This window comes from Pogoniulus pusillus, chromosome 23 (genome assembly GCF_015220805.1).
Source record: "Pogoniulus pusillus isolate bPogPus1 chromosome 23, bPogPus1.pri, whole genome shotgun sequence".
Classification (NCBI taxonomy): domain Eukaryota; kingdom Metazoa; phylum Chordata; class Aves; order Piciformes; family Lybiidae; genus Pogoniulus; species Pogoniulus pusillus.
Genome location: NC_087286.1, coordinates 13,413,470 through 13,441,279, shown reverse-complemented (window position 1 = coordinate 13,441,279; position 27,810 = coordinate 13,413,470). Strand labels below are relative to the sequence as shown.

The window sequence follows — 27,810 nt, the reverse complement described above, 5'->3', positions numbered from 1 at the left end:
ACACCACCGGGGAGTAAGTCCGGGCACGCCCTGACCCGAGCTTCAGTCAACCCGACACGTAGCGCCGTTGACTGGCTTCACACCTTGAGTAGAAGCCTCCCCGGGGCACGCCCGCCAGCGGTTAGCCCCGCCTCTCTCCCCCCTCCCAACACATCCGTTCCGTCCCGAAGCCAATGAGAGGTGCTGCCGGCAGCCCAGCGGCGGTGGTTGGTCAGCGCGCCGGCCGCCGGGCGTCTCGTAGCCAATCGGCGGCAAGTTCTGAGCCCCGGCTCCGCCTCCTTCCGCGGCCGCTGGGGCTGGGAGTCGCCGTAGACGCCATTTCCTCAGCGCCCCCGCGGCGGCGCGGCTGCATCAGCGCTGACGTGAAGCCGACGTGCGGCTCCGCCCGGCCCAATCCCCCCCACCCCCTGTGACGGGGGCAGCACGTACAGGGCGGCGGGTGAGTGCGGGAGGGGGCGGGGACACGTGTGCGCGCAGCCCGACCCCCTGCGGGCCTGGAGCGGGGGAGCGCAGAGGGCAGCGGCTAGCCCGGGCAGCGGCGGAGGGGAGAGCAGGGAAGGGGGGCGCTGTGTTGCTGGGCTCACCCTCTGCCGCCGGGAACGCGCAGGACGGGGCGAAGGCGCGTCCACGCTGGCGGCCGGGAGCGCGCCCTGGTTCAGGGAGGCCTGCGGAAGGCCTGTCTGCCCGGCACGGTTCTGTTGACCGGCCCCGAGGTGTCTCTGCAGCCCGAGAAGGGGGCGTGCGGAGCGTCCTGTTCCTTCGTAGCTCGGGTGCCGAGGTGCTCTCCGGTCCCTAGCAGGGTGCTGCTCAGACCCTTCCAAGGGGGAGAGGCTCGGAAGGGAGACCGATGTTACTCGCCTGCCGACGATCCGGCGAGGGAGGGGTCGAGGCAGCGCGCTTTGTTGCTGCAATCACAGACCCCCGGGGGCAGGTTTCTGGCTGCTGCCCCGCTGCCGCCGGGATCGCTTGGGGGAGCGGGGAGCGCTGGCCGTTTGGGGGACATAGGCCGTAGTGCCTGGTGGCGTTTTCTCTGAAGCTCGGTACGCCTGTTCACATCCTTGCCCGTAGGGTTGTAAGAGACAGCGCATGATCCAGGTGGGAGAGGATGACGGCGGGCTGTGTAGCCCTTAGGTCATTTTTAAAGTGTGAAGGTTTTGCTTGCACCCGCCACTGCCGCGCCAGTATCTTAATGCAGCGTGGAGCAGCACGCCTTGTGGCAGTTAAACGATTCTACGGGCATAAATACTTAAACGGTACTCTTACCTATTCGGGGTCTAGTTGGGCTTTCTAACAGAGGGCCATGCGTTCTCTTCACAGCAGGCTCGGCACGGTTTTCTCCGGATTATTGAGGTAGCAGATGCAGAGTGATTAGGAGCATGCTTGTGCTTGCAGTAATGGCTGGTTTGGTTTTTAAAATCCTTTTTGAGGATTTTGTTAAGATACTCTAAGAAGAAAACAAGGACACAAGAGTTTAGGAGACACAAGAAATGTAGTTTTTGCTAATAGTGAAAACTTAACAGAAAGACTACACTTTCAGAATCTGTTTTTGCCCTGGCACTCATTTTACCTGGCTGAAGTCTGTGACTACCTTGCCAGCTAGTGTGCTTCACGAAGCAGTGTAGTGAAGCAGATTGTATGCTTCGTACTTGAAAGCGTAATGCTCTTCTGAAACTAGTGCATTCTGAGAAGCTCTACACTCACAATGGGGTCACCAACGAATATAAACCAGATGTGTGTAAATTCACATCCTTGCTTTTTAGTAAGTTCTCTATGAATAGAAGCCTTCAAAGAGATTTTGAGCAAGGGCTGAAACCTAGTTCTTAGCCTCTTACCATTTCCTTTGCAGTAATCCACCATTGTAAACAGTCTCAGATGTATAAATTGTCATTGAAATAAAGAATTTGCCTTTAAAACGCCTCTGGGTATTTAATTAGAGAGCCATACATTTCCAGTTGTGCAAAATACTGTACCAATTTTCTGTCAAATCTTTTATGTCACCAAAAGACATTAAATGTATATTCAGTGATGTAATAGTAAATCAGCAGTATGGGGTAGGGAATGAAAGTATTCTTTTGTGCTCTTGCACAAGAACACATCTTGATAGGGAAGGTGTCCTTCTTTACCTATGGAAAGCTTCACACCTTTAGCTTTAAGTTACAATTTTCTAGATCACCTGGACAAAATATTCTTTTAGCTGATGCTGTCAGTTGTCCTGTCAGGGATGGTGCTGCTAGCGACTGAAGAAGCTTTTGAAGTGCACTACAAGCATCTTCTTAATCGGTGTTTACCTGCTACTAACCAACTGTACACTAGGCTCAGTGCCTATAGTAAACTTGCTAATATATAATGTAGATGTGATGACCTAGTTAACAATTAAACCTCCTACCAGATCCCAAAGATTTCTTTTGTAGAAAAAAGCAGGTGTCTTTGCCTACATTATGAAAAGCCATTTTTTGCCCTCTTTACATGGGAGGTGAGAGGTTTAACTTGTTTATCAGTTTAAAAATTTTACTAATTAAAAGCAGGACGAGGCAAACATTTGTACTGGGAGTCAAATTATACACAACTGTAGATGGAAAGTGTATTTAAATCTCCAAGATTTTAATATATGTCCTGAGTGTTAATTATATTTGTAATTTCCCTGACATATGTACTACTTGCTGATTTTTTTTTTTCTAATGTAACAGATTTAATACAAAAATACAGCCCCTTACTGTATCTGGTACAATAGGAGCAATAGTTCTTTCCAGATGTTCGGCTGTGATGATACTTTTTTCACAACTATTTGCTGACTTGGTTAATGGAGCACAGCAGAAGAAAAGGCTTCAGTAGAAAAATCCTGATACTCAAAGTAGTAAAAATAAATTATTTGTAGTGTTTTGCAATCCAGGAAGAATAAGGATAAAGTTTAGAAACTTAACCTTGTTTTTTACAGCATGAAGAATTTCTTTTTCCAAGTAAGATTTCTATGTAATGCACTAAGTGAGGATAGAAGTATTTTTTTCCCAGCAGTAGTTTGTCTGTGCCACAAATAAGAATAATAAAGTGTGTTCCTCCTTAGTAAACAAGGACCATCCATAGAGTCTCAAGCATGGAAGCTATAACTAGTTCATTTAAGAATGTCTCCATAAGCTTCAGAACACTTCACACACCAAGGATGATTAAGTAATGCATGGGTACTGACTATATTCTCTTCCTAAAGATGGGAATGTAGTGTGAGTTGATAGTGGTCTGCAGCATGTAACAGAAATACTAATGTTCACCCATGAAGTCTTGAATCGCATATAATTTGACTACCACAAGCTGTAGTACTGTTAAGTGTGGTCAGCAGAATACCATTGGAAGAGTACAAGCTAAAAATATGTTTCTCTGCCTCGTTTGACTGGATGCCTTCCCATCTTTTCATGCCTTTATTCCAGGCAAGAAGGATGATTAAAAAATATTCTCCTTGAAGATTATGAAATACTATGTAAAATGGTGCCTGTAAAAGGAGGTTTATTTACATTTAATTTGATGTAATGTAGATATTTTTTAACATATAAGATTAAGTTTAGGAGCCTCAGAGTCAGGTACATAGTAGGCTTCTTTCCCTGTCTGTTTCATCTCTCAATGTAAGACCTGAGAACTAGTTGAGTTAGCTGAACTTCTGAGTTCAGATAGGTTTGCAATTCCCTAGTTACAGTAACTGAACTTGAGGAAAACAGATTTTCTGCCTTCTAAACCCCACAACTGTATCACATCTTGCTTGTGTAAGTATAGTGCAGGTGGGAGCATGCCTGCAGGGCATCCTTCCTGCCTCTGCTTGACCCTATGGTGTCTGTGTTGTCTGCAAACTGATGTGTTGCTATGGTAGTATTTGTGACATCACCTGTTTGATGTTGCACCTTCAGTGCAGGGTTTGGTAGGAGAGAAAGGGAGCTGGAGAAATTCAAGCTCTTGTTTTAAAAGACACGCTTTCTGCTATGACTAATTGTGGCCAGAAATGAAAGCAACCATCAGGTCATTTCATTTTTATATAGCAGATATATCTGGAAGTGTTCTCTGGGAAATGTAAACTCGTTTAAATTGAAAGTCAGGGAGTTGCTTATTTACGACACTTATCCTACATTTAGATCTGCAACATGTCAAGAGTTGTGGGCCTTGAACTGTGAGTGTTCAAGCGCAGATCCCAGCTGGGGATTGGTATCTTGGAAGGTTCGTGAGCGTTGTGGCAGCACATGGCTTCTGGTCAACTTGAGCCTTGTCCAGTGCAAGACCTGAGGCACAAGTGTCCTGCTGCTGGTAGTGCTGGTGGGCTGCTCTGGAGCACTGCACTCTCAGTCTCGCTGAGACCCTGGGACTCTGAGCGTGTCCATTCCCTGCAAACCATTTCCGGAACTGCCTCTCCTGTAGCTTTCCAAAATACTTGTGTTAGTCCTTCTGGCTGAGTGAACAGACGTTTTAATATGGAGGAACAGGGGAAAAGGGACTTAAGTTCGTCTGATAGTTTTGAAAGAAATCTGTTTATGTTCTGTTAGTTGTCTATTCCAAATATAAAATTGCCTGGAATTACTTCTTTTTTCTACATAGCTGATACACCTCCCTCCCTGTGCTGCATCATTTACATGTGTTTGTCCTTATTTGTAGACAGATGACCATGGAAATGGTTGAATCTCAACAGGATGACAATGCAGTACAAACTGTGCCAGAACGAGATGCTGGTCACCTTAAGACCCAGCCAGGCCGAAGTCATATTTCCCCAGGATCTGAGGTAAGTTGAAATGTCAAAAGAGGAGAAGAATCAGTAAAGTGATACTCAGAGATGAGTAGTATTAACTTCTTTTTTTTTTTTGAGTACTCATATTCTAGAAGTCTTGTTATTAAATAAGAAAAAGTTAGCAAAGGTATACTGGAAACTGTCTCTGTTTGACAAAGAGCTGTTAGGCCTGTTAAAAGGGAATGCTTTTAGACTAAGCTTTTTCAGTAGGCACTTTTTCCACTTTTTGAAGGTGATTATGTTTGTTTCTGAGATAGGAATAGGGTTTTAAAGAGTTGATGTGACTGCAAGATCAAGCACACCTAGCTAAAGTACATGTATGTTGAAGATTTGTGTAACAAAAAAGAATAAATAAACAAAACCATGTTTTTGTCACAGTTAACAGTTTTTGTACACGTTGTGTTTTGTCTTCCTGCGAGTATGTTTTAAAAGTATGCTTGTTTTGTTTCGTCTCTGTGTATCCACTGACTGTGTCTGGTTCTGAAAGCATACTTTAAATGTTCTGTATGGGAGTCACACCTGGATTCTTCTTTGGTAGGTAATGAATAAAAGGTGACATAGTAATAATTATCAAACATTAAAAATACGCACTGAAATACTCAGTGCTTGAGAGGAATATTATGCTTGCCAGTGCTAAGATTTATAACTTCAAGAAGCTGTGTAGACCCTGTAGAAGGATCTTTAAAACCCCTTTGAGAAATACAGAAACTGACTTGAAAAAGCATCTTAGAGGATTTCTTCATCGTCTGAAGTTACTTGGTAAGATCGAGGGCATGTATTTGGCACGTTGGATACTTGGTTTACATTTTCAAGACAGTGTAGCCATTTTTTGTTAGGCCTTCAGACACAAAGTAGACTGCAAAATATTTATGAATGCTTATTTGTTAGTTTTGTTGCATGTGGGCATTCTGGGCTTCTCAGTTCAAGAGAGATGCTGAGGTGCTGGAAGGTGTCCAGAGAAGGGCAACAAAGCTGGTGAAAGGCCTGGAACACAAACTCTGTGAGGAGAGGCTGAGGGAGCTGGGGGTGTGCAGCCTGGAGAAGAGGAGGCTCAGGATAGAGCTCATTGCTGTCTACAATTGCCTGAAGAGACATTATAGCCAGGTGGGGGGTGGCCTCTTCTCCCAGGCAACCAGCAATAGAACAAGGGGACACAGTCTCAAGTTGTGCCGTGGAAAGTATAGGCTGGATGTTAGGAGGAAGTTCTTGCCAGAGAGAGTGATTGGCATTGGAATGGGCTGCCCAGGGAGGTAGTGGAGTCACCATCCCTGGAGGTGTTCAAGAAAAGACTGAATGAGGCACTTAGTGCCATGGTCTAGTTGACTGGCTAGGGCTGGGGGATAGGTTGGACTGGATGATCTTGGAGGTCTCTTCCAACCTGGTTGATTTGATGATTCTATGATTTGTTGCAGTTTTGATACCTGCAGCTCTGGGAATGACGTTTGGGCTGTTGTTTTTTTTTCTTTAAGAATAGAGCATGAAACCAAAAATTGTATTTGTTTTGCTCTCTTGATTTCTGCCTCTCATTCTTTCTTTCCTTGATAGTTTAGTTAAAATGTTGATTTTGAACTTCACGGAATGATTCGCATGTTTAATCTATCTGTTGTACAGTACTGCCACTTGACTTTTCAATGTTGATAGAGACTAAACTGTCTTGAATACTGTAGGAGGGCTTCTGCTGGGTCTCTGGGGAAAGCACTTTTCACGTTTACCTGCATTTAGTGCTGAGTACACTATGTGAAGGTTCAGCTGTAGTGGGCAGGCCTCAGGTCTTCCAATTAAAGCCTGTAATTCTGAAGGACTGATGAATCTCAGTCAAAATGCAACTCCACTTTGAAGGCTCAGGCTGACAGGCCAGAGTTTGCACCTGAGCGTCCCCGTTGGTGATCAGATGGCCTAGCGTGCTGGCTGGGACTTGTTGGAGCTGCTGGAGTCAGTGCCCCTCTCCTGGGCTGTCCAGTAAAAACGAGGCTGCTGCAGCTGTGCTACGCTGTAAGCAAAGGGCAGCGCTGCGAGGCCTCTAGGGCAGGGGCCTGGCACCTCGGCCGCCCGGCGGCCCCGCGGCCCCGGTGGCCGCTCCCTCAGGGCGGCTGCTCAGCCTGCAGGCCACGCTGGCTCCTGCCGCGGGCAGGGGGGAGCCTGCGCCCATGCCCTTCACGCCTTGAGGCAGAACTGCCACAGCATTTCTTTCGGTAAAAAGGCCCCTGACAGAAAGCTTATTGCTGAAAGGCCTTGCGACTTCTCTTTGCCTTAAAATGAGTAGGACTTTCTTACCTTACATTCCTATTTGGCAGGCTCAGAAGGTGAGATGCTTTGTCACGGTGAGGGTTTGGGATGGATATTGAGGTTAACCTCTGCCTTAAGCAGGGTCTTTGTGTGGGACTCCTGTTAGTCTGGAATGGGAAGCTTGGAAAGTTGGATGAGGAATTCATTCCTTTCCCAGAAGTACTCTTTACTTCGCTTACCGAGTTGTTGCAGTATTGATTCTCCAGCAGGGACAGGAATCAGATGGTGTCCTATGAGTAGTGTCTGAGGTATGAGGGCTTGGATGGGAAGGCAACCTCTCTAGTACTGTATAGGGAAAAGTTATCTGACCCTGGGTGATGAGAGTGCATAATGCCTACAGTATACTTGTTCAGATGGGTAATACCTCTTGAAGTCTGATAACTGATATGTACCTTCTTTCTCTGAAAGTGCATGCCTCAGTATGAGGACAGTTCACAATCATTTCTGTGGGCTACTTTTCTCTCCTCTCTTGGAAGAAGCAGCACATATATTTCCAAACTTGTAAAATATGGAACCACACTGCTATGACAGAATGTGTATTTTATATTCGTTGAAGCTATTAGACTTCATTGTTATATACCTAATAAGATAGAACCCAAGATGAAGTCTCTGCTATTGCCAGGGACTAACACTAAACACCAGATGCTTAATGTGTTAAGCTTCCCTTCACACGCCCATTTTCCTGAGTTGCTTACGTGGATTGTTTTCAGTCATCATACCAGATAGCCCTTGAAGTAATGACACTGAAGGTAGTGTTGCTCATCATGATGTCAGAAAGCAGCTTTTTCACCATGTCTGTTTCAGTCAGTGTCTCCATGTCTGTTTCAGTCAGTGTCTGTGCGTGATAGCATCAAAAGGTTCTAGGATTTCAACTGACATGGGAATATTTCATTTGGAAACAGTGCGAAGGGAAATGTGAATAGAAGTTGTTTTAATAATTTCTAATACATATTAAAGAGATTCAGAATATGAAATTGGAAACATTTCTTTCGGTCTTAGTTATAGGAAACAAACCAAATACAAAAGAATCACTGAGATTTTAAAGTTCATGGACCACACGTTGTGCAGGTTTCTGATATTTGTGGAAACTCAGCAAATAGTCAAATTGAGCTGTTCACAGTAGATGTAAATGAACAAACAAATCACTTTTGGTTTGATCCAATTTTAAAATGCTACCATCTTTTCTTCCCTCAAATCTGCACCCCCTCACCCTCCTTTAATCTGATGTCTGCATTAGTGGAAACAAAACAATTTCCCTTGTGATGTTGTAAACTTTAGTCTAAAAGGGTATTAACTGAGTGTGGTTAGCTTTTTTTTTGTGTGTGTGGTTATACCCAATAACAAGCTTTTAAATTAATGTTGTGTTTCTTAATCTTGAATACTGGATTACTTCTTGATTGTATGTGCCTGAACCATTGTGTACTAAAACCAAACTTGAACTGTTCACCTTGTACTGTTTTGTGTGTGTGTTGTACTCAAAGTTCTTTCTGATACACAGAGTATTGTATCAGATTGCAGCTCTTACAAAGACATCAGTAAATATATAGGTTTGATGAAATTGTCTCTGTAATGTTTTAGAAATCAGCACACTTTGTAAGCACTTTGACTGCTCCATGCCCTCTCCTTGAAGCTTGGGTTTAGGGTGATGTCAGCTTTGACACGAAATAAGTCATTGCAGATCTCCAAGACTTCCTAGATCTCAGTCTCAGATATCTGATGCATTTCTGATAATAATATTAATGTTTGTTTTAGAGTTGGGGGGGGAAATGTTTGTGTGTGATATTTATATATTGCTGTGCAATGCCACTTAAGGAAAGTTTCTTCCCATTTAGGGAAGAAACAATTGTTCCATTTCCCGAAAAGTGGTTCAGTTTCCTATAGCAATTGAACAGTTATACAGTGAGTGTTGACAAGGTCCTGTCTCCGTTTCCTAGAAGCATTGTTCTTCAAGATAATTTGAACCAACATGTGGTCTTTTTGATACTATTGCGTCTTAATAGCAGTTGAAGCTCTTGCCTCAAGAAAGGAGTGTTTCCTAAACAAGCAATAGATTATGGATAAGGATTGAAAGCTTCTTTAACATTTGAAATTAAAGAAACCTTCTGTGTAAATACAGGAAAAAAAATAAAAAGACTACTTATTAATTATTTTAGACTCTAGATAAGGAAGAATTTTTCATTTTAATATTTTTTTTTTTTGCAATGAGGGTGGTAAAACACTGGCACAAGTTGTCCAGAGAGGTGGTGGAAGCTCCACCTTGAAAACAGTGAAGCTTGCTTTAGTTGAAGATGTCCTTGCTCACTGCAGAGGATTTGGACTAGATGAACTTTAAAGTTCTTTTCCAACCAAAACCATTATATCATTCTAACACAAATTTAAAAATCCATGTATTAGAGTTTTATCAATATTATTTTTTCTATCTGAAAAATTCTTCTGTCCCAAGGCATCAGTCTGAAAAGCAAAAGTTCAAACTAAACTTGCTTAGCAAACAAAGCAAACCCAGAACGGTTCGGAATATTTTATTTTCATGACTAAGAACGTTCTGCCCTGTTTGTTTTTGCAGCAACAAATCACTTCTGTGAATACTGAGTTTTTTTTTTTTTTGGTTACATTGCTTGAGGTTTTTCCTAACCTTCATGCTAGTGGACAGCAGGTTTAGTGTGTAATAATATCTTAGGGTTATTTTTAATTAAAAAGAAAATATGAAGACTCTGAAGAAGAAAAAACAACTCAACAAACCAAACACATTAACAGTTTGCTATGGGGCATTTTGAAGCTTTCCATGCCATTTGGAAAGAACTCAGTTCTCTGTGTGGTAGTTGCACACATCTAAACTCTTTTAGACATGGAATCAAAATAAGTTTCTTTTAATAATATCAATTCTAAAAAAGCATTTGCTGACATCTTAAGGCATGTTACTGAAACGTGATGATTGTAATTTTTGCAGGTTTCTGTAGCTGCTGGAAGAAGATCTCCAGCTGTAACTGTAGTGCAGTTGCCTTCTGGTCAAACTGTTCATGCCCAGGGTGTCATTCAAGCCACACAGCCCTCAGTCATTCAATCACCACATATGCAAGCTGTTCAGGTTAGCTCTTTTATTGTTATATTTTCATTAACATTTGGTGCCTCTTTCCCTCCAACCCCATCTTCCATTCCTCTTAATTCCTACCAGTGCTGCAAGATTTATGGTCCAGGAAACGGGGAGTGGGAGAAGGTGGCAAACTGCCAACCAGTAGCAGCTCTACTAGCATTGTGTGGCAATTCCTTAATGCTTCCTGTTTATCTTTTAAGATACTGTGTCTTGGAACCCTGAACTTACACAACAACAGAGTTGTGTAATAATGTGGCCTTACTTCAGTGTGTCTTGCAGTTTTTTCTGCTTTGGTGAATTCTCTTCACATAATGTTTCTAATAAGACTGTGAACTCATAAGTCTGTATGTTACCTCATACTGTATTTTTGGAGAGCATCTGGATGTAATGGAAGCAAACATGTTACAGTCAAATGATTCCTTCTTGTTTTTAGCAGGCCCTGTTACAGCATCTGGTAATGCTTGCTTTTTGTGGGAGTGGATATATAAAGACGAAAAATAAGGACAGCTTCAAAATAAACTTGTATTTTGCAAAACTTTACCTGTTTAAAGTTGCTGATGTTAGAAACCAGGGACCCACGTAAAGTGCTTTAGAGTTTTCAGAGCTTTCAAACAGTGAAAAACACAAGAGAGCAGAACCTGGGAGTGTTTTGAAAATTATCTGATCTCCCATTGGTACATTTCTTTTATCTAGGAATGCCTTTGCTCTAGTTTCTTAAAATCTGGTTCAGAAATGTCAGTTGGATGGGTTTTTACAAGTTGAATTGGTATATCTGGTAAGAAAGCCTTTGTGCTTGTTATGTGTGAACCCTTTTATCTGCAGTCATTGCAACATATTAAGGAAAAGCTGTGCATTGTCTGTCTTCTTGAGAAGCCACTTTTAATGCTGGAGACTTCTTAGGAGCTATAGTAAATAAACAGGCATAGGTAACTAGGAATTATCTTAGATCAGTGAAAAGAATAAAGCCTTAGCCAGATACTGAATATTTTAATTGTGAGCAATAGGTGCAGATGATTGGACCTGGGACCTAGTTTTGAAACATTAGATGACTATTGAAGCAGGTGCAGTAGATGTCAACAGACTTGGATTTGGTCAAACTTGAAGTGAGAGTATCCAAACCTGATAGTTTTTTAGTGGAGTTCTTTCTGTCTGTAATTTACCAAAATTAACTTTATCAGATAAGCATAATGCAGTCATTTGCAGTCATTGTGTTAATATAAATCAATATAATCAGGTCACATATGCAAAAACAGAGTTTTTGCTCCAAAGCTCAGGAGGAGGAATTTCTCTGGAATCTCTTGCCAGCTGCTGCTGTGTTGTCTTAGGAGAGTGGAAGTTGATTATTTGTTGTACTGAGTGACCTCTGGCTGTCTTTCCTTTGCCAGAGGAGCAGAGACAGGAAAACTGAGTCCTGATTAATATGGACTAGTTAGTTCCAGGGTTTTGCTTTGATTTCATTTGAGCACGCTAGTGGCAAATAAGGTGACTCTCCAAGGAAGGTTTGAAGATGCTGTAAAGAGTCCCATTACAGAAGCCATTCATCCCTTCCACGAGCCTTTTAAGTCTTTTGTTCTGCCATGTGGCATTTGTCTCAGATCATTTGGCTTTAACTTGATAGCCTATCTCTGCAAGACATTGGAGAACTTGAGAAATTATATCATTTATTAGGGAAAAAAATATATGCAGAAGGTTGATGTTTTGATGTTCAAGCTTTCACGACCTCTCCCTTAAACACCTGCTGCTTTTAAATTGGAAGGTATTCAAAATGTTATCATGTAATGCTGTTGCTTTTTGAGGGGGAAAAAAAATCCTTATCTATATCATGTTCCTTACTGGTTTGCTTGAAGTTCAGATTATTTGAATTTTCTGTTTGCTTTTCTCATAATGTATCAGGTATTGTCAGGCTAACCTGAACTGGACTTTTTATTTGATTAAATGTAGAGCACTGTGGTAGAGTTGAAGTCTGAATGATGTCCAGGAAAAAAAAAAGGCATTTCTTCTTCTTTTTTCCCCATTGGTTGGCATTGTGACTGCAGTTGCTTGCTATTAGAACAAGCAGAAACATTTTTTTCTCTGTCTTGATGCAAATTAGAAAAAAATCCTGTGGCAAACTTCCCCTTCCATGTAAAAATGCTTAAATCATCTTGTGATTTCCTTACCTTCATCATAAAATATGACTGTTCTTGATTTCTTTGTCTATTTCCACAAACTAGGAGTAGCTATTGGTAACTCTTAGTGGAATGGGAAGGTTTAAAGACATTAGGGTGTTTTTTTTTTCCCCGCTGTTTGTCCTGGTGAAAGCAGTTTTGGTTTTTTTTTCTCCTGCGGAATGAGAGTTCTGGGTTCGAGTGTGGTGCTGAGGCTTTCAGCTGGGTAATAATGTCTTATTTTATAAAATTTATGCCAGAGGCTTGAAGGTTGATCCACAAGCAGATCACTATAGAGTACTGGAGAGCGATACTTTTCAGAAGGTCTCTTTGCTAGACAGCATTGGTCCATCCTGCAAAAGGATGAATGTAGGCTGCTTGAAGCTCTTATATTTCTGCCAGTCACCTCTGAAGCGTGGTTTGAAGCCATGTCTCTGTAAACATTCACCTCTCTATTTCCATGTGGTCATTCTCTGTTTGTTTTTGAAGTTGGGTAGGCATCAGGTTTTAATGACATTTCCTATGTATTACCCAGCCAAGTGAGGCTTCATTAAATATTTTTATACAGAATTGGAATGTAATAAAATAAGTGAAGACACAATTTCATTCTGTGATAACTTTTAGTACTTTGTAGGCATAGTTTTGTAGATCTGAGTTGTGGTGATCCAGGCCCATTAATTTTCTGAACCTTCCAGTAGTCATTTTCTATTAAGGTCACAGAGATTTTGGTTTTTAGCACCAAGCACTCCGGCCTGGCAGCTGCATAAGTTCTAGAGCCTCTCTCTTGTCTTCCGTAAGCTGCAGGGAAGCTTCCACTGCACCGAGGCTGAACAGTTCCAGTCACTTGTTTGTTCACTGTTAGCTTAACACAGTGCTTAGTTTGAAACTGCAGTCTGTTCTGGTTTTGTTTGGAAATCTTAAACACCAATAGTTATGAATAGATAAATGAGTAGAGAAAATAGCGTTTTCCATGTTCAGTAATCACTTTCAGTTCTGTGTAAGAAGACAGTTGCTGGTAAAGAGGGTGATTCATCTCCAGGCCTTGATGTCATCTTGGGCAATTTTAAAAGAAAAAGAAGCTGTGAAAATACTCTTGACAAAGGTCTAAGAAAGTAAGACATTGTGGTCTTCTCAGGCAGTTGTAACACTTGCAGTGTATTGTTAAGCAATATATTTGTATTTATGGATGTCTATTGAGTAATCTAATAAACACACATTTAAATAAGCTTATTTTATAAACAGTCTGGTGTGGTTGTGAAGAGGCTTTTGTATTCTGTTATTTAAGTTGCACTAGTGCCTTTTGTATTGAAGGTGCATTAGTGCAGTACTGTGTATTTTAAGTGTTTAATTTCACTTTAAAAGCTATTTAAATTGTGTACTATTTTTTATTTCAAGAAATCTTCTGTCTTAAGTGTTTTTTTCTAGGTGCCACTCTTAAAAAAAAAAAAAAAGTAGTAACCTGGATTATTTTGATGCCACCTAAGTGACTCTGTGCTACTCACCTTGGAATTTGTGATTTGCTTTAGGAAAAACAAATCCAAGGTCATGTGAGAGTGATAAATAAGTGCACAAACTTCCTGTATACAAACACGGAAGAAATTTGAACACATCTTTTACTCTCTTGCTATCTTTTGTTAAAACAAAGTTATGAATTTCAGAACCTTTGCTATTTCAGGTAGCACCAGTTGCAGATGAATCTGCTGAATCTGAAGGCATCACTGATTCTCAAAAACGTAGGGAAATACTTTCAAGAAGACCTTCATACCGGTAAGGACTTAGTGGTTTGGTTTTGCTGTTTTTTAAAAGCAGTTTTTATATTACAGCAAAGCTGTCTGATAAAAGCCAGTGATTTAGTTTTCTCATGGATATGGAATTTCAGATACATAAAATTACCTCCACTCTTTTTCAGGAAAATTCTAAATGAACTCTCATCAGATGCTCCTGCAGTACCGAGGATTGAAGAGGAAGAAAAATCAGAAGATGAAGGAGCAGCTTCTGGTGTCCCTGCAATGACTGTCCCAACCAGCCTGTATCATTCTAGCACAGGGCAATACAGTATGTTTGCAAAGATACTTTCTGATGTTACAAAGCATATAGAGGAGCAACTTTGTTTCTAAGAGTTCCACAATGAAGTGGAGATGTTGGATTTGGGTGAAGAATGAGAGCTACTACATTTCAAAATAATTTCAAATTTTAGACTTAAATTTGACCTAACAACAGTCATTAGAGAATTTTAGTCTGTTTCTTGTGTATTGGGTGCCACATTGAATCTCTCTAGAACAGCATGCTGTGCATGAAAAATGTGGAGGTGAGGCTCAGGTGAAATGAAAAATGCTGACATTTAGGTGAATGTTCAGCATTACAAATCATTGCAGTTCCTAATTACTGCCATTCAAAGTGTATTGGTGCTGTTCATTGCATGAAATGACAGTGAAACAGTTCCAAAGAATAAGCTTGGAGTATGAAATTATTTCTTAACTTGGTATTCTATTTTTTCTTAACTATTTCTCTTCCTCTCCAGTTGTTAAGTGTGAACATTTCAATCATGAAATTAACCTAAATCATGGTCTCCAATGTTTTACACTTCATCCAAATGCAAGTTAAAAATTAAATCCAGAGCTCCAGCTCCATTCTATGAATGTGGGGGGTTTTATTCCTGCATTTATGTTAAAATATGCTCCCCATAGCTTCTTTGTGCTTATTCATATTATCATCTAAAGGATAACTTTCTAAAATAACTCTTTTTTTTTGATTATGGGTTGGATAAGGCTTTGCTCCTGCAGTTGGTTTTTTTGTGTCTTTTTGTATGATAGACACATTGAAATGCAGATATTTCTCCTTTGATACAATGACAGGAAAATTGCAAAAGAAGTGTGGTGTGTTTTTTTCCTGAAACAAGAACAGAGGAAGTTTGTTAAAACATTGCAGTGGCACATAGAGACTGAAATGGCTCTCTAGTTGTATTCTAGTCACTCTTAGAATTCTTTGCTTATTTTTTATTTATGCAAGTAATTAGCAATTCTGAGGAAGCAGAAATTATCTGCCCCTTCAGCATAGCAAGTAATTTTGCTTGGACTCCTAAGGCAGTTTTTTTTTTCTCTTTGTGTAATGTATAGACATAAAGAAATGTTTGCTTCATGCATCCAAAGTGCTCTTTTTGCATGATTACAAGTCTGCAGAATTAGTTATCTGCTACGGAACCTGTCAGGTATTTTTGACCAAATTAGGTTTCTTCAGTTTATTTTTTTGGAGCCTGGCTGTGGGAGGTTAGGTTTTATTAAAAACAAAACCATCTGAAAACTACAGTTTTGAGGCTTTTAAAGAAGTGCTGTAGTGCCTATACTGTCTTCTAGAAATCTGAAATTCTCAATCTTCAGATTTCTAAGAAACTACAAGTCTAGGTTTCTTAATGGTAGCTTCCTCTAGGAAAGCAGAGCTGTACTTTTCCTAGCAGCATCTTGCAGGAGGTGATTCTTAACTGAGAATATTTTAATTTGAACGTAGCTATAAATCATAGTGACAGGGAGGTCACTATAAAAGAATCAGGAAATTCATGGGTTTAGCTTTCTTGTTCAATCAGGTGTTTATTTCTGAAAAATCATACAGCGGAGAGCATCACCAACAATGTGCTTGAATTAGAAGTCCACCAAAATGTAATTAAACCTCATTTATCTTAATTTAAACTTGACTTTTGCATGAGCCAGGCATGCAAGATTTCTCTTTTATGCTTCTTTTTTCCTGATTAAGGTACAGCCTAAAACATCTGCTGTATATTTAATGATAATTTACCTTACTAGATAAGTTCTCAGCTGTAATGAGACATTGCTTCACGATGCAATGTCAGCTTTCATGGACTCTCCTAATTCTGGGCTTCCAATTTTTATTTTGAGAGCTTTTCTCCCTGGAAATTATTTTTTTCCTTAGCCAATGTATTCATTAATTTGGTTTTATTATACATTTTTTAATGTTCAACTTTGTAAGTTTAAATATTGCACGTCTTTTGCTCTGGTGAAGTCTCTGTGTTTTCTCTAATTATGATCAGGATATGTTGGTAACAAGTGGCATCAAGGATAGTCATTTCCTTGTGGGAGAAGGGCTCTTAATTTGGATTTTACCAGGGAGCTTAGCTTGGCCGTTGACTTTAGGCACAGATCTGCAGCATTCCTGAGCAGCCGTCCTGATGGCTGCCTGTGATCTTCAGGAAGTGCTGTTAGCTAAACCCAGGAACATTGTGTAGGCGTGCAGCATCTCCTGTGTTAATTTCAGGCTGGATATGATGTAGGTCACTACACATTATCTATTTTATCTTCACATCTCCTGACAATAGCTCTTTATTTCTGCTTATCATTGTTGTATTGGAGTACTCTTCTATTCTTGGCCAAAATTGGTTCATGGGTTCTCTTACACAAGTATCCAGCAGTTTATGCATTGAGCTGGTACTGTGTCCATGGCAATGAAGAACTGGCCTTGTGCACTGCAGCCATCTGTACTATGCCCTGCTTTAAAGCAGATACATAATGATTGCTGAGTACTCATTTTCTCTACTGTTCTCTCTATTCCTGCATAGGAAGGGCAGTTTAGTTGAAAATACAATTTCAACTGTAGATTGGTGTCTGAATGTCTGGGATGACTACTTCTGGAGGGGGTTGATAACTAATTTTTCTGAAAAACAAAGACACTTTTTTTTTCTGTTAGCAGTAGTGACAGCTGTTCTTGGCTTATTTTTACTGGCCAAAACAGTATGCTGCTGTGGTTTCCATATATCTTTTTTCTCAGAACTTCTTGACTTTGGCTTATGGAAGCAGGCAGGCTGGCAGGCATGACCAGCTAGATAGTGTCTTTGGTGGTTACTTCCACCAATATGTTACCTTTCTGTAAGGAAAATGGATTGTTTTGCATAAGGGAGTGTTTTCTGTGTGAGCCTCGTAGCCTGATCTGACTATAAACCTGCTTTGGCCACCACCTGTGGTGGTGGTCTAACAGTGCAAGAGTTGTTCCTCGTTGCAAGGGCAGAACTGGAGGTCCATGTTGAGCCCTCTTCCAGTACTGCAGACAGGGCTTTGTGCTATACATTCAGCATGAGAGGAATCCTCCATTTCCCACCACAAGAAGCTAATTCAGCTGCTGGAATTTGGCAATTTCAACAGATCACTTATAGTCACTGTTGGTTTATTTTCTTTTCTTGCAATAAAACTATTTGTTGAGAGTTTATATCTAGATGCATAAAGATAAAACATGTGGAACACTGCTTTTCATCTGTTCTGCACATGGCATGTATTACACAGAAGGATTTATACTTGTAGAAATCCTTATTAACATTCTGTAAGATTTGTTGTACAGTTGGTCTTTAAGCAAGGAGAGGACCAGGAGTCTATCAGTCAATGTTTATTCTAAAAAGGAAGATGTGCTGTTCAGCATAGCCCATATTTCCTTCTGCTGCTTAACTGCTACTTTTTTATGCTTATATTTAGTTACCATAACTCAAGGTGGTACGATTCAGATTTCTAATCCACCCTCTGATGGTGTCCACGGACTACAGACATTAGCAATGACAAATTCAGGAGCTCCTCAACCAGGTGCTACCATTGTGCAATATGCAGGACAGTCACCTGATGGAACACAACAGTTTTTTCTTCCTGGAAGCCAAGTTGTTGTTCAAGGTATGTTTAATTAGTCTAATACCTTTTTTTTCGTTTGTTGGTTTGGTTTGAGGTTTTGTTTTGATTTTGGTTGTAATTTCCCATTTCTGTATATTTTTGTAATTAAATTCAATCTGAAATAAGCAGAGGAGTAGAAAGAAAGAAAAAAAATGTGATTAGCAATTCTAGGGCGGAAAAGTTCTCTTTCAGATAGCACATATATTTGTGGGTTTTTTTCCAAAGTATTTGTTCATGAAGCTCATGTAGTAATTGATGGCATCACATAAACCCAGTGCTTGCTATTTGATGATAATCTGTGATACAGAAAAAGGATGAATATAAAAGCATTAAATGTATTGATCCAGCTAAGTGATATTTCCTTTGCTACAAGTTTACATTCATAGGCAAAATAAGAGATGGTTCTGATGTCCTGGCAGTTTCCTGATAGAGGTTAAGGGTTTTTTTTTGCTAGATGAAGTAAAAGGCAAGTGTATACTTATTAGTGACAATGAGTATAGAGAACTTGTAACAAAAATAATTCCGTTGGTATCTATGTGTCTTTTCATAACATGGTCAGTGATATTTGACATCTGTGGCTTGAATCTCCTGTCTGCTTCAGTTCTGGGTTTCTGTTCCTATGATCTTGAAGTGGTCTTGTAACCACAAGACACTCCCTTTTTGCATTGATGCTTCTATTACTGCTGGCTTTGGCATACTTTTACAGCTGACAAATTACCAGTCTGGATTTGTTTATTACAGCAAAGGCCTTAAAAGTTGGCTATGCCCTATATACATAGCAGTGCCTAGACTGTTGATCTGAAACTGATTCTGTTTGAATTGATGTAAAGAAGCAGTAACTCTGTTAGAGCTGAGGTTTTTTTTTTTGTTGCTGTTGTTTTGGTTATTTTTTAAAATTATTTTATTTTTTAGAAGTGTCACATACATCTCTTGGACTTACTTTGAAAAAGGGGAGGTAGCCCTCACTCAGAATTAGCGTCCTCTCTGTTACAGCATTTGAAATCACTACCTTTAGGTTGACTTACTTTAGAGCTTTCTTCAATCCTTTCTGAAGCTTTTAACTGAGATTAAATGAGTGGCTAGTGAGTTTCCTCCCCTAAAGCAAGGAGCTTTTAGCCTTTAATTTACCTTTTGTTACAGCTTATAAGCTTTCCTGGCTTGCATGTCTCTCTGACAGTGCTCTGCCTTTGCTTGGAACTGCTCCAATGAAAACAGTTGCACCTCTTTTAAAAATTTCCCTGTTTTCTATTCCACCAGGACTTTATCATTCAGATTCATGTTTTAATTTCCATCAGTCACTGGTATGAATCTTCAGGTCTTTCTTTACAGCCAGCTTTATGGCCATTGCTTTCTGTAGCTTTATGAATAATTCAAGGGGAAAGAACAAAGCTAGGCTTTATAGAAATATGGAAGAGGGAAAAAAAAAGGTTTACTGGAAAAAGAAGTTCTTTGGGCTGCAGTTACAGTGAGCTGTTCCAGTGACAGAGCATATTAATGACAGTGGTAAGCAAGTGAGGTCACTGTGATGTCAGTGCTCTTGCTTGTAATCCTGCACATGCTTGCTAGTTTGGAACAGTTCATGCTGAGCTCTGGTGGAGGAACAGGAGAGTCGTGTGTGCAGGGGCTGATCATGGCAGTAACAGGAGATGAAACAGGTAAAATTCGTGTTGTTTTTTGCACTGTATTTTTCGATGTCTAAGCAGTAGTCTCTGACATTTTATTTTGAACCTGTTGCTGTAACTCTTTCAGTTTTCCAGGCTGATACAGCTGACTTGTAGTTATATGTAGACAGTGCAGGATTTCAGGGCAATTTTAACAGTTTAATAAAGGGGGGAGGTGTGTTTGGAAATCACTGTTAGTGCATGAGTTCTTGAACAGATCATTTCACATAACTAATCTTAAAAAATTGATGCAGCATTTTGCTGAAAAAACCCTCCACTCTTCTTCTAAAGCCTTTATTGTGGAGACAGTCATACATGTTACTGTGTTTAGAATTGGGGTTTACTTTGTAGAAAGGATTCTGCTTTTCTGCTTAGCACTAAACACTTCAGATGTGATAGCTAAAATAGGCTGAAGCATGGCTGTAAGGGAAAGGTGTGCATTGTTTCAGCAGTGTAAATAGACCCTCTGCTTTCCATTATTTAAGAAAATACTGAATGCAAACAAATGAGAGAGGGCAGTCATTTCAAGTATTGTAATGTCTGCTTGTTTTCTCCTCCACTGTGAAAATGGTCTGTTCCTCAGCTAATTGAGTTCAAAAGGCTGACGTCACTACATTTCCTGGAATCGTGTTGCAGCAGGGAACTGGAAAAGTTAAACTCCAAACAAGATACACATTGACGTCAGCTCCAAGTCATGCTGCGATTTAGTCAGTTCCTTTCTGCTTCGTCAATTGCCTCCGGCAAATCTGTGCTGTTAACCAGTTCGCAGCCGGTTGCTACGTGCTACTACTCATTGCTGGTACACATCGTTTCATTAATCCAGAGATAAGCATCTTCTCTAAGTCGACGTTTTGATTCTCTCTCTCTCTCTTTTTTTAATTTAACTCTCAAAGAGATAATGATTCATGCCTTGCTTAGCCAGTTTAGTAGGGAAGATAAAAACCCTTTGATAATCTAGTGCCATCATTATGACTCTCCGAAGGGGAGAACAGATGTACTAATACATAACATGCAGCAGGCTTTTTTGCCTTCTGGATGGCCAATGAAATAACTCAAGTGCAGGGATGCTCTCTAGTGTTCAGCAAGTTACTTTTTTTGCCAAGGGTGCTAATACAAGATAGTTGTTTTTTTTTGATTGGCTGGGTTTGTTTTGGTTTACTTTCTCAGAGCTTAATTTACAGGGTTGTCCTTGTCAGAATGTGGTGATTTAGGATTTTTTGCTTGTTTGTTAGTGTTTTGTTTGTTTGGGTTCATCTTTCTGTGGAAAAAATTCTTTTATGTAAGTCTGAACAGAAAGCTTCAGATTTTCTGGGATTTTTTTTTTAATATTAAAAAAAATAAAGATTATCTGGAGCAAGGTGTTAGGGAAATGCAGCATCTCCAGGTTTCTTTGTCTCAACCCTGTCTCTGATATATTTGGATTGACTTTAAGACTCCATGGAGTTTCACTGGAAACAGCCATAGAGGTTTATTGGTCTGGATCAAGGTGTGTAGATGTTCTGTCACAGATGCTGAAATGCAAGGCACCTCCTTTCTCTCCAGTATGTAGATACATTATTGGATTCAAATTATTCTTTTTTTCAAGGGTATCTTGTCCCCTGCTCCTTAAAGCATGTTTCATCTTTCCCAATGTCTTTTTCAAGGGAAACATTATTTTATTACCACAAGCATAAAAAGCTAAATGTGTAGACTTCAAAGTAATTAGTTTGCAGTAGTGTATTGTAAATCACAACTGAAAGATACTAGGGTTAGTGCTAGGGAGCTTGGTTTGGGGTTTCTTTTATTGGTTTTTTTTTTGGGGGGGGGAGGGGATTGTTTGGTTGTGGTTTTTGTTTGGTTTGTTTGTCAACTGCAGAGTCTGGGTTTACAAAGTCTCTACCACCAAAGTGACAATTTGTCACGGGTAGGTTTATAAGTAAGCCAGATGTTAGGCAGGGAAAGGCACTACTGGAACTCAGTCAAACTGTTAATGCAGCTTGTTGTTACTTACAGTGGTGTTTGCTGATCCCAGCTGAGATAGGGACGGGCTTTTGTTAAGCCAAGTTGCAGGTACATTATCACACCGAGTCCTCTTAACAGCAGCAGTAAATCCTGTTAGCAAACATCTGAGTGTAAATCAAGAAAAGACAATAAAGTAGTTGGTTTTGCCAGGCTGAGGTGACCTGAGTTATAGTTTATTCCTTGTGGCTTGATCAACAGAATGGTTCACTTGGATTTCTAATTCAGTGTAGCTAATGCAAACTAAAATGAGGTCTCTTTTTACCCATGGTGAGAGAGAGAGAGAAAGGTAGTTCTTACCATGGAGTCGTAAATTGTACATGATATGGCCAGCACAAACGTGAGCCTGAAGAGTTTCTAAAATTCCGTTTTTGTAAATAGGCAGTGGAAGTATTTTCCCACTTGCATAACTGGGACTGTGAAGAGGTGTGGAGAACTTAAGGAAAGGGTTAATTCTCTCGTAGATGTAAAAGAAGACCTAGCCTGGTGTTCACCGTAGCTGCCTGTTAGTGCTCACGGCGCAGTTCTGGGCTGATTTCTTTCTCCATCCCCCATCCCCAGGGGATTATCCAGCCCAGGTCAATTCACTGGTCCAGTTCGTTTTGTAATTCCATGAACACTTATACCCGGGGGACTGAGAGAAGAGGGAGGAAAAAAATGTTTAAGCTGATAATGATTTCAAGACATGGCTGTGGAATTGTAGTCTAAACATTGCTTGATTGTATTTTTTTGTATTTAATTAGTGAAACACTTGCATTAACTTAATTAGAATAATAGAGAATTTTGTATTAAGCATAGGTTTTGTTTTCTTCTTCCATCTAGTTGACTTGACTGCTCTTTACTGCTGTGTCAGGCTCCCCAGTGTGTTGTTCTCTATATTTTATTGTTCCAGTTTGTCCTGCTTTGGCTGGGATAGAGTTAATTTTCTTCCCAGTGCTGTGATGTGTATTTAGAATGAAAATTATGTTGATAACACACTGATGGTTTTGTGCTGAGCAGTACTTAAGCTGTTAAGGATTTTACAGCTTCTCATGCTGCCCTGCCAGCAAGGAGACTGGAGGTGCACAAGAAGCTGGGAGGGGACACAGCCAGGACAGCTGATCCCAACTGGCCAAAGGGATATTCCATGCCATATGACGTCATGCTCAGCATATAAACTAGGGTGAAAGCTGGCTCCTGGTGGGCTGCTGCTCTGGAACAGACTGGACATTGGTCAGTTGGTGGTGAGCAGTTGTTTTTCATTTGCATCACTTGTTTTTTTTGGCTTTTATCTCTCCTTTTTATACTTAAATTTTAATTTGAAAATTTAAAACCCAATACTTTTTAATTTAAATCGTTAAGCTGTTCTGATATCAGCCCATGAATTTTCTCACCATTCCTCTTACCATTCCATCCTCCATCCCACCCACAGGGGAGAGAGTGAGAGAGTGGTTGTGTGGCATTTAGTTGCTGGCTGAGGTTTAAACAAACAAGTTAAGTTCTTCCACTACTTGAATATTGATTTAAAGAATTAAACTATAAATTAAGTATAACATAACAGATGCTGAGTTTTCATCTTTTACATTCAGTTGGTTTAATGGCAAAATGTAAAGTTTTGTTTTGTGGTAATAGAAAGAAGTATGGAAAATCGTGGGGCTGTTCATTCTGGAGAAGACTGAGGGGGGAATCTTATGAATGTTTACAATTATCTGAAGGTTGGGTGTCAAGAAGGAGAGGCCAGGCTCTTTTCACTGGTGCCCTGTGATAGAACAAGAGGCAATGGATACAAACTGAAACACAGGAAGTTCTGCTTCAACATAAGGAAAAATATCTTTGCTGTAAGGGTGATGGAGCCCTGGAACAGGCTGCCTAGAGAGGTTGTGGAGTCTCCTGCTCTGGCAGCTTTCAAGACCTGTCTGGGTGTATTCCTGTGTGCCCTGCCCTAGGTGACCCTCCTCTGTTAGGGCGGTTGGACTTGATCTCCAGAGGTCCCTTCCAACATTCTATGCTTCTGTGAATAGGTAAATACTTGCTTTTAATTTGAAGAGTGATACATTTTTATGTTTGATTCTAATTTTAAAAAAAGGTTTGTTTTTCCTATGTCAGACACAAGTGAACTTTTACACTCCAATATACTGTGCAGCTACACCACTTCCTGTGCAGCCACTACCTCCTCTCACCTGCTAATGTTGCAGCATCCTATTCGTGGTTCTCTTGCTCAAGGAACATGCTCCTGTTCACCATCAGCACTTGCCTGTCCTTTTTGGCAGCAGCAGCTCTCACTGGTTTTCCAAAGGTTGCCTAAGAGCTGCTGTGAAGGGAAGACAGGCAGTAAGACTGGTATTGTTGTGATCACAGAGAGGGGAGAAGGCGGCTGACTTTTGAAGCAGGGTGATTCCTGAAGGACAGAAGTAGCATATCAGCTTCAGTGGTTGCAGCAGCAGGATCATCTTTTCATGGGATTGCACAAACTGGAAATAAGTGTGAATATTTTGACAGTGCTTCTAAAACAGCATTTCCTATGTTGTCTGAAAAGAGCCACGTGGAAGCTTTCACAGGCTGGCTGGCTAGTGTCGCCACATGCTAGAGCAACCTAGATAACTTATTTACAGTGTTGAAATAAACACCAGTAAGATAACAAACACAGTTGTGACATTACAGGCCTGTGAAGTATTTGATGTGACAGGAATCCTGGATAACTCATCAACCAAAATCTTTTTTTTTCAGAGAAACTTTTGCATAGTTCTTTTTTGCCGTAAAGTTTAAAATCTGATTGTTTTATACAGCTGCCACTGGAGACATGCCAACTTACCAGATTCGAACTCCAACTACTAACTTACCTCAGGGAGTGGTAATGGCAACTTCACCAGGGACTTTGCATAGCCCTCAGCAACTGGCAGAAGAGGCAACACGCAAGAGAGAGCTGAGACTTATGAAAAACAGGTAAGAGTACATAATGGCCCCAAACATAGTGAAGTTCTCTTACAACATTATGATGCATTTCTCTCACACTGCCTGGAATGCCAAAGGGAAGGCAAGAAATTGTTTATCCTTATAGCATTGACTATTGGCTGTTAATTCACCTTATTACTGGGTTTTTAGTTCTAAATATCATAGTAATTCAGAAATCAGTTTTAATGTTGTCCCCTTCTGATAATTTTTGTGATGATCTGGAGGTATCCTTACTGTTGAATTATTCCCCTCGCTGCAACTGACAATAAAAAATGCCAGTGTGGATTTGTTCATTTTGAAACAAAGAACTGCTTAGGAAAAGATCTGAGGATCTCATTAGCAGCTGTCCTTTAATGGTGCTGTGAAGGGGACTTATTCTAGTTTGGAATGATAATTATAGACTTCACTAAAGACTTGGCTACTGAGATAAGTTATTGTGCAGTGCCCCTGTCATTTTGTGAGGCATATTGTGTGAGGTGCCGGCATAGTTTTTAATTAGTTGGCCTGAACTTGAGTGTGTGCTGTAAATGCCAGTGTCTTTCTGTGCATGCTTCTTGCTGTTCTTAGGAGACTCTTTTTTCAAAAACAAGTGTGTATCCACTATCAGTGGCAGATGAATGGGGAAAGAGTCTGCTGTGCAGATCTCTAATGCACTGCCTAGCCCCTTGCCTTAGGATTGAACTAATGGTATTGCTTTGCTCTCATGCCTGTCCTTTATTTTAAATTACCTACGAGGATCACTTCTTTTGTTTCTCCACTTCCCAGTTTTAAAACTAACCACCATGCTAACTCTCATATAGCTTCTTGGAAGGTTGCACTTTCATAATGAGATGGTTTGTCATGTTTCAGGATGTTAAAGGAGTGGATTCTCAGTACTTCTAAGATTTCTGCTGGAATTGAATGCTTGTTCAGTCACATGCTTCTGAAAATATTCCCCAAATTATTTAGCTTCAGTGTGGTAGAATTTTGAGCAGAGCTGTGAGAATGGCTCCAGACTGCTGTTTGCCAGCAGCAAAATTCAAACACATGTGGCTGAACTGTACCGAGGTGTACAGTTCTAAAATGCTATTAAATTGTATTTCTTTGGATTTAAATTTTAGGGTAAAAAATCACAGCATGTTGTAAGATCAGCGTCTGGCTTTTATCTAAAGAGAGCAGTGTTATGGTTGTATTTTCTGAAAGTAAATTATTTGGGTCTGATTTTAAGATTGTGGTTGCAAAAGATAATAGTCCTAGTAAATACACAAAATGGAATGTGACTGGAAGAAAAAAATTTGGCTTTCAGCTTTCATGTTTAGTGTGATTCAAGTCAGTACATTATCATTTGCTCACTTTTCCTCAGTTCCTCTATGTGATAATTCCATCTTTGTTGATGCTCAATTTGTTTTAAGTTCTAGTTGGTTTGAATTGCATTTTGACTATGCATTTGGCTGTGACCTGCTGTTCTGTTTGTGCAATCCAACAGTTGTTGTTGGTGGTTGTTGTTACTGTGGAGCTGCAGGGGTTGCAGGTAATGTCATGTATCCAGTGTTTGCCATATTGTGGCTGTTCCTGTAGTCATTTGCCTTGTATTGGTTCCAGGGAAGCTGCCAGAGAATGTCGCAGAAAGAAGAAAGAATATGTCAAATGTCTTGAAAATCGTGTGGCTGTGCTTGAAAACCAAAACAAGACTCTCATTGAGGAACTCAAGGCCCTCAAAGATCTTTATTGTCATAAAGCAGAATAACTGTCTTTCATTTGGACCTCGTTTATTATGAACTTTAATCAAGGCATGAGAGGAAGCAATTCTACAGATTGCCATATGAACTTGAGAAAGAGACACTTGAGGCCCTTGTGGAACCCAGTTTTGCTTAGTGTTTTCAGACCGATTTGGGAGATATTCCAAAATTTGGAATTCTGTCCTAGTCTCCATACTCTGCTGAGCTTTCTAATGGCATGCAAATGGCTTTTTTGTTTGCACTTTTCACTTCTGCTTTTTGCAGGGAAGCTGCTAAAGCATGTCGACGTCGGAAGAAAGAATACATAAAATGTCTGGAGAGTCGTGTTGCAGTGCTAGAAGTTCAGAACAAGAAACTTATAGAGGAGCTTGAAACCCTAAAAGACATTTGCTCTTCCAAAACAGATTAGTAAAAATATTTATTATACTGTGAACTGACTAAAATATGTCCAGTTGGTTTATAAGGCAATACATGGCCAACACAAATTACAACTTTCTCTGTGTCATTTATATTCCAACTCCTAACATTCCTCAAATGCTTTCCTGCTTTTTGTCAATTCATAGCTTTGACTCCAGGTTTTTCATGCTCCTCCCTTCCATCTCCAAGAAACCAAATGTTAAAAAAAAAAGTAAACCCCTGCATCATTTCTAAGAGCTGTTCCTTTACATACTACTTTTTACATGTTGCTGAGCGGCCTGCACATATGAAATACTTTGCAGTTGGTTTAGATGAATTGTAATGATAATGTGTCAGTAATACAAGAAAAAATCAAATTACCCAAGGTATCTCAGGAAAGAGTTTATAAAAGAATGTTATGATTACATGTATGTACTAGCATACTAGTCTACAGATGATTTTATGGCATATTTTTATATTAGTTGCTTTGTGGAAAAAAAAGTATTGTATTGCTGTCACTGAGTGCCATGGTTAAAGATAGTTTTTAATAGAACCATGTTGTTTAACCTGTGTAGTGTCTTGATTTCCTCTAAACAGTCGAGATGCGTTAAAACCCCTGAGTGTCTGGAAGAGGACAAAGGAAACTAAACTCCTGGCATGATGCTAAGTACAATATATAATATCTAAAAGAAGCTGTTTGTTATATGGCTGCCATTTATTTAAAATTTCTGTTGTCTGTAGAATATTTGAGTTACTAGAGGTCTATATCTCAAAATTAATTCTGCATCCTGAATCCTTCATGTTCGAGGCTCCGGACAGCTGTAGACAGTTATCACTGAAGGTCAACCCTGTAGTTCTTTTCACACTCCGTGCAAAGCACTGAGAGGAAGTAAAGGTGACTTAAAGAAGGAAGTTTTGCAATGAACAGTAACTGCCTGCTGATTCACAGAGTTCCAGAATAGCCCATAGGCAAGAGCTGGAGCTTTTTAAAATAACCCCATGCTTAAAGCTGATTACAGTGCTGGTAAATGCAATACATGCCAACTTTCCATTGTGCTTTGAAAGAAAATAGTGCTTATGCAAAACTGCTTCTGGGTATTTTCTTTAATTCAGGAATGATCTAATTGTTTGTTGGCCAGTACAGTCTATGAGCAGGGTATTTGGGAGCT

General features: G+C 40.1%; 1 protein-coding gene across 6 annotated transcripts; it reads left to right on the top strand.

Moving 5' to 3' along the window:
• The first annotated feature begins 275 nt into the window (after positions 1–275).
• CREM (cAMP responsive element modulator) lies at positions 276–27,333 on the top strand. 6 transcript variants are annotated; one of them, XM_064162577.1, is made up of 8 exons: positions 276–439; positions 4,627–4,750; positions 9,990–10,127; positions 13,956–14,047; positions 14,190–14,335; positions 17,752–17,940; positions 24,362–24,518; positions 26,109–26,603. In XM_064162577.1, the coding sequence occupies exons 2-8, from the start codon at positions 4,631–4,633 to the stop codon at positions 26,251–26,253; spliced, it is 987 nt and encodes a 328-aa protein (XP_064018647.1). In that variant the 5' UTR covers positions 276–439; positions 4,627–4,630; the 3' UTR covers positions 26,254–26,603. The 6 variants fall into 6 exon arrangements, with proteins under 6 accessions (XP_064018647.1, XP_064018650.1, XP_064018648.1 ...); XM_064162578.1 differs by having other exon boundaries at positions 279–439; positions 26,510–27,333; XM_064162580.1 differs by lacking the exon at positions 9,990–10,127 and having other exon boundaries at positions 277–439.
• Positions 27,334–27,810: the final 477 nt, after the last annotated feature.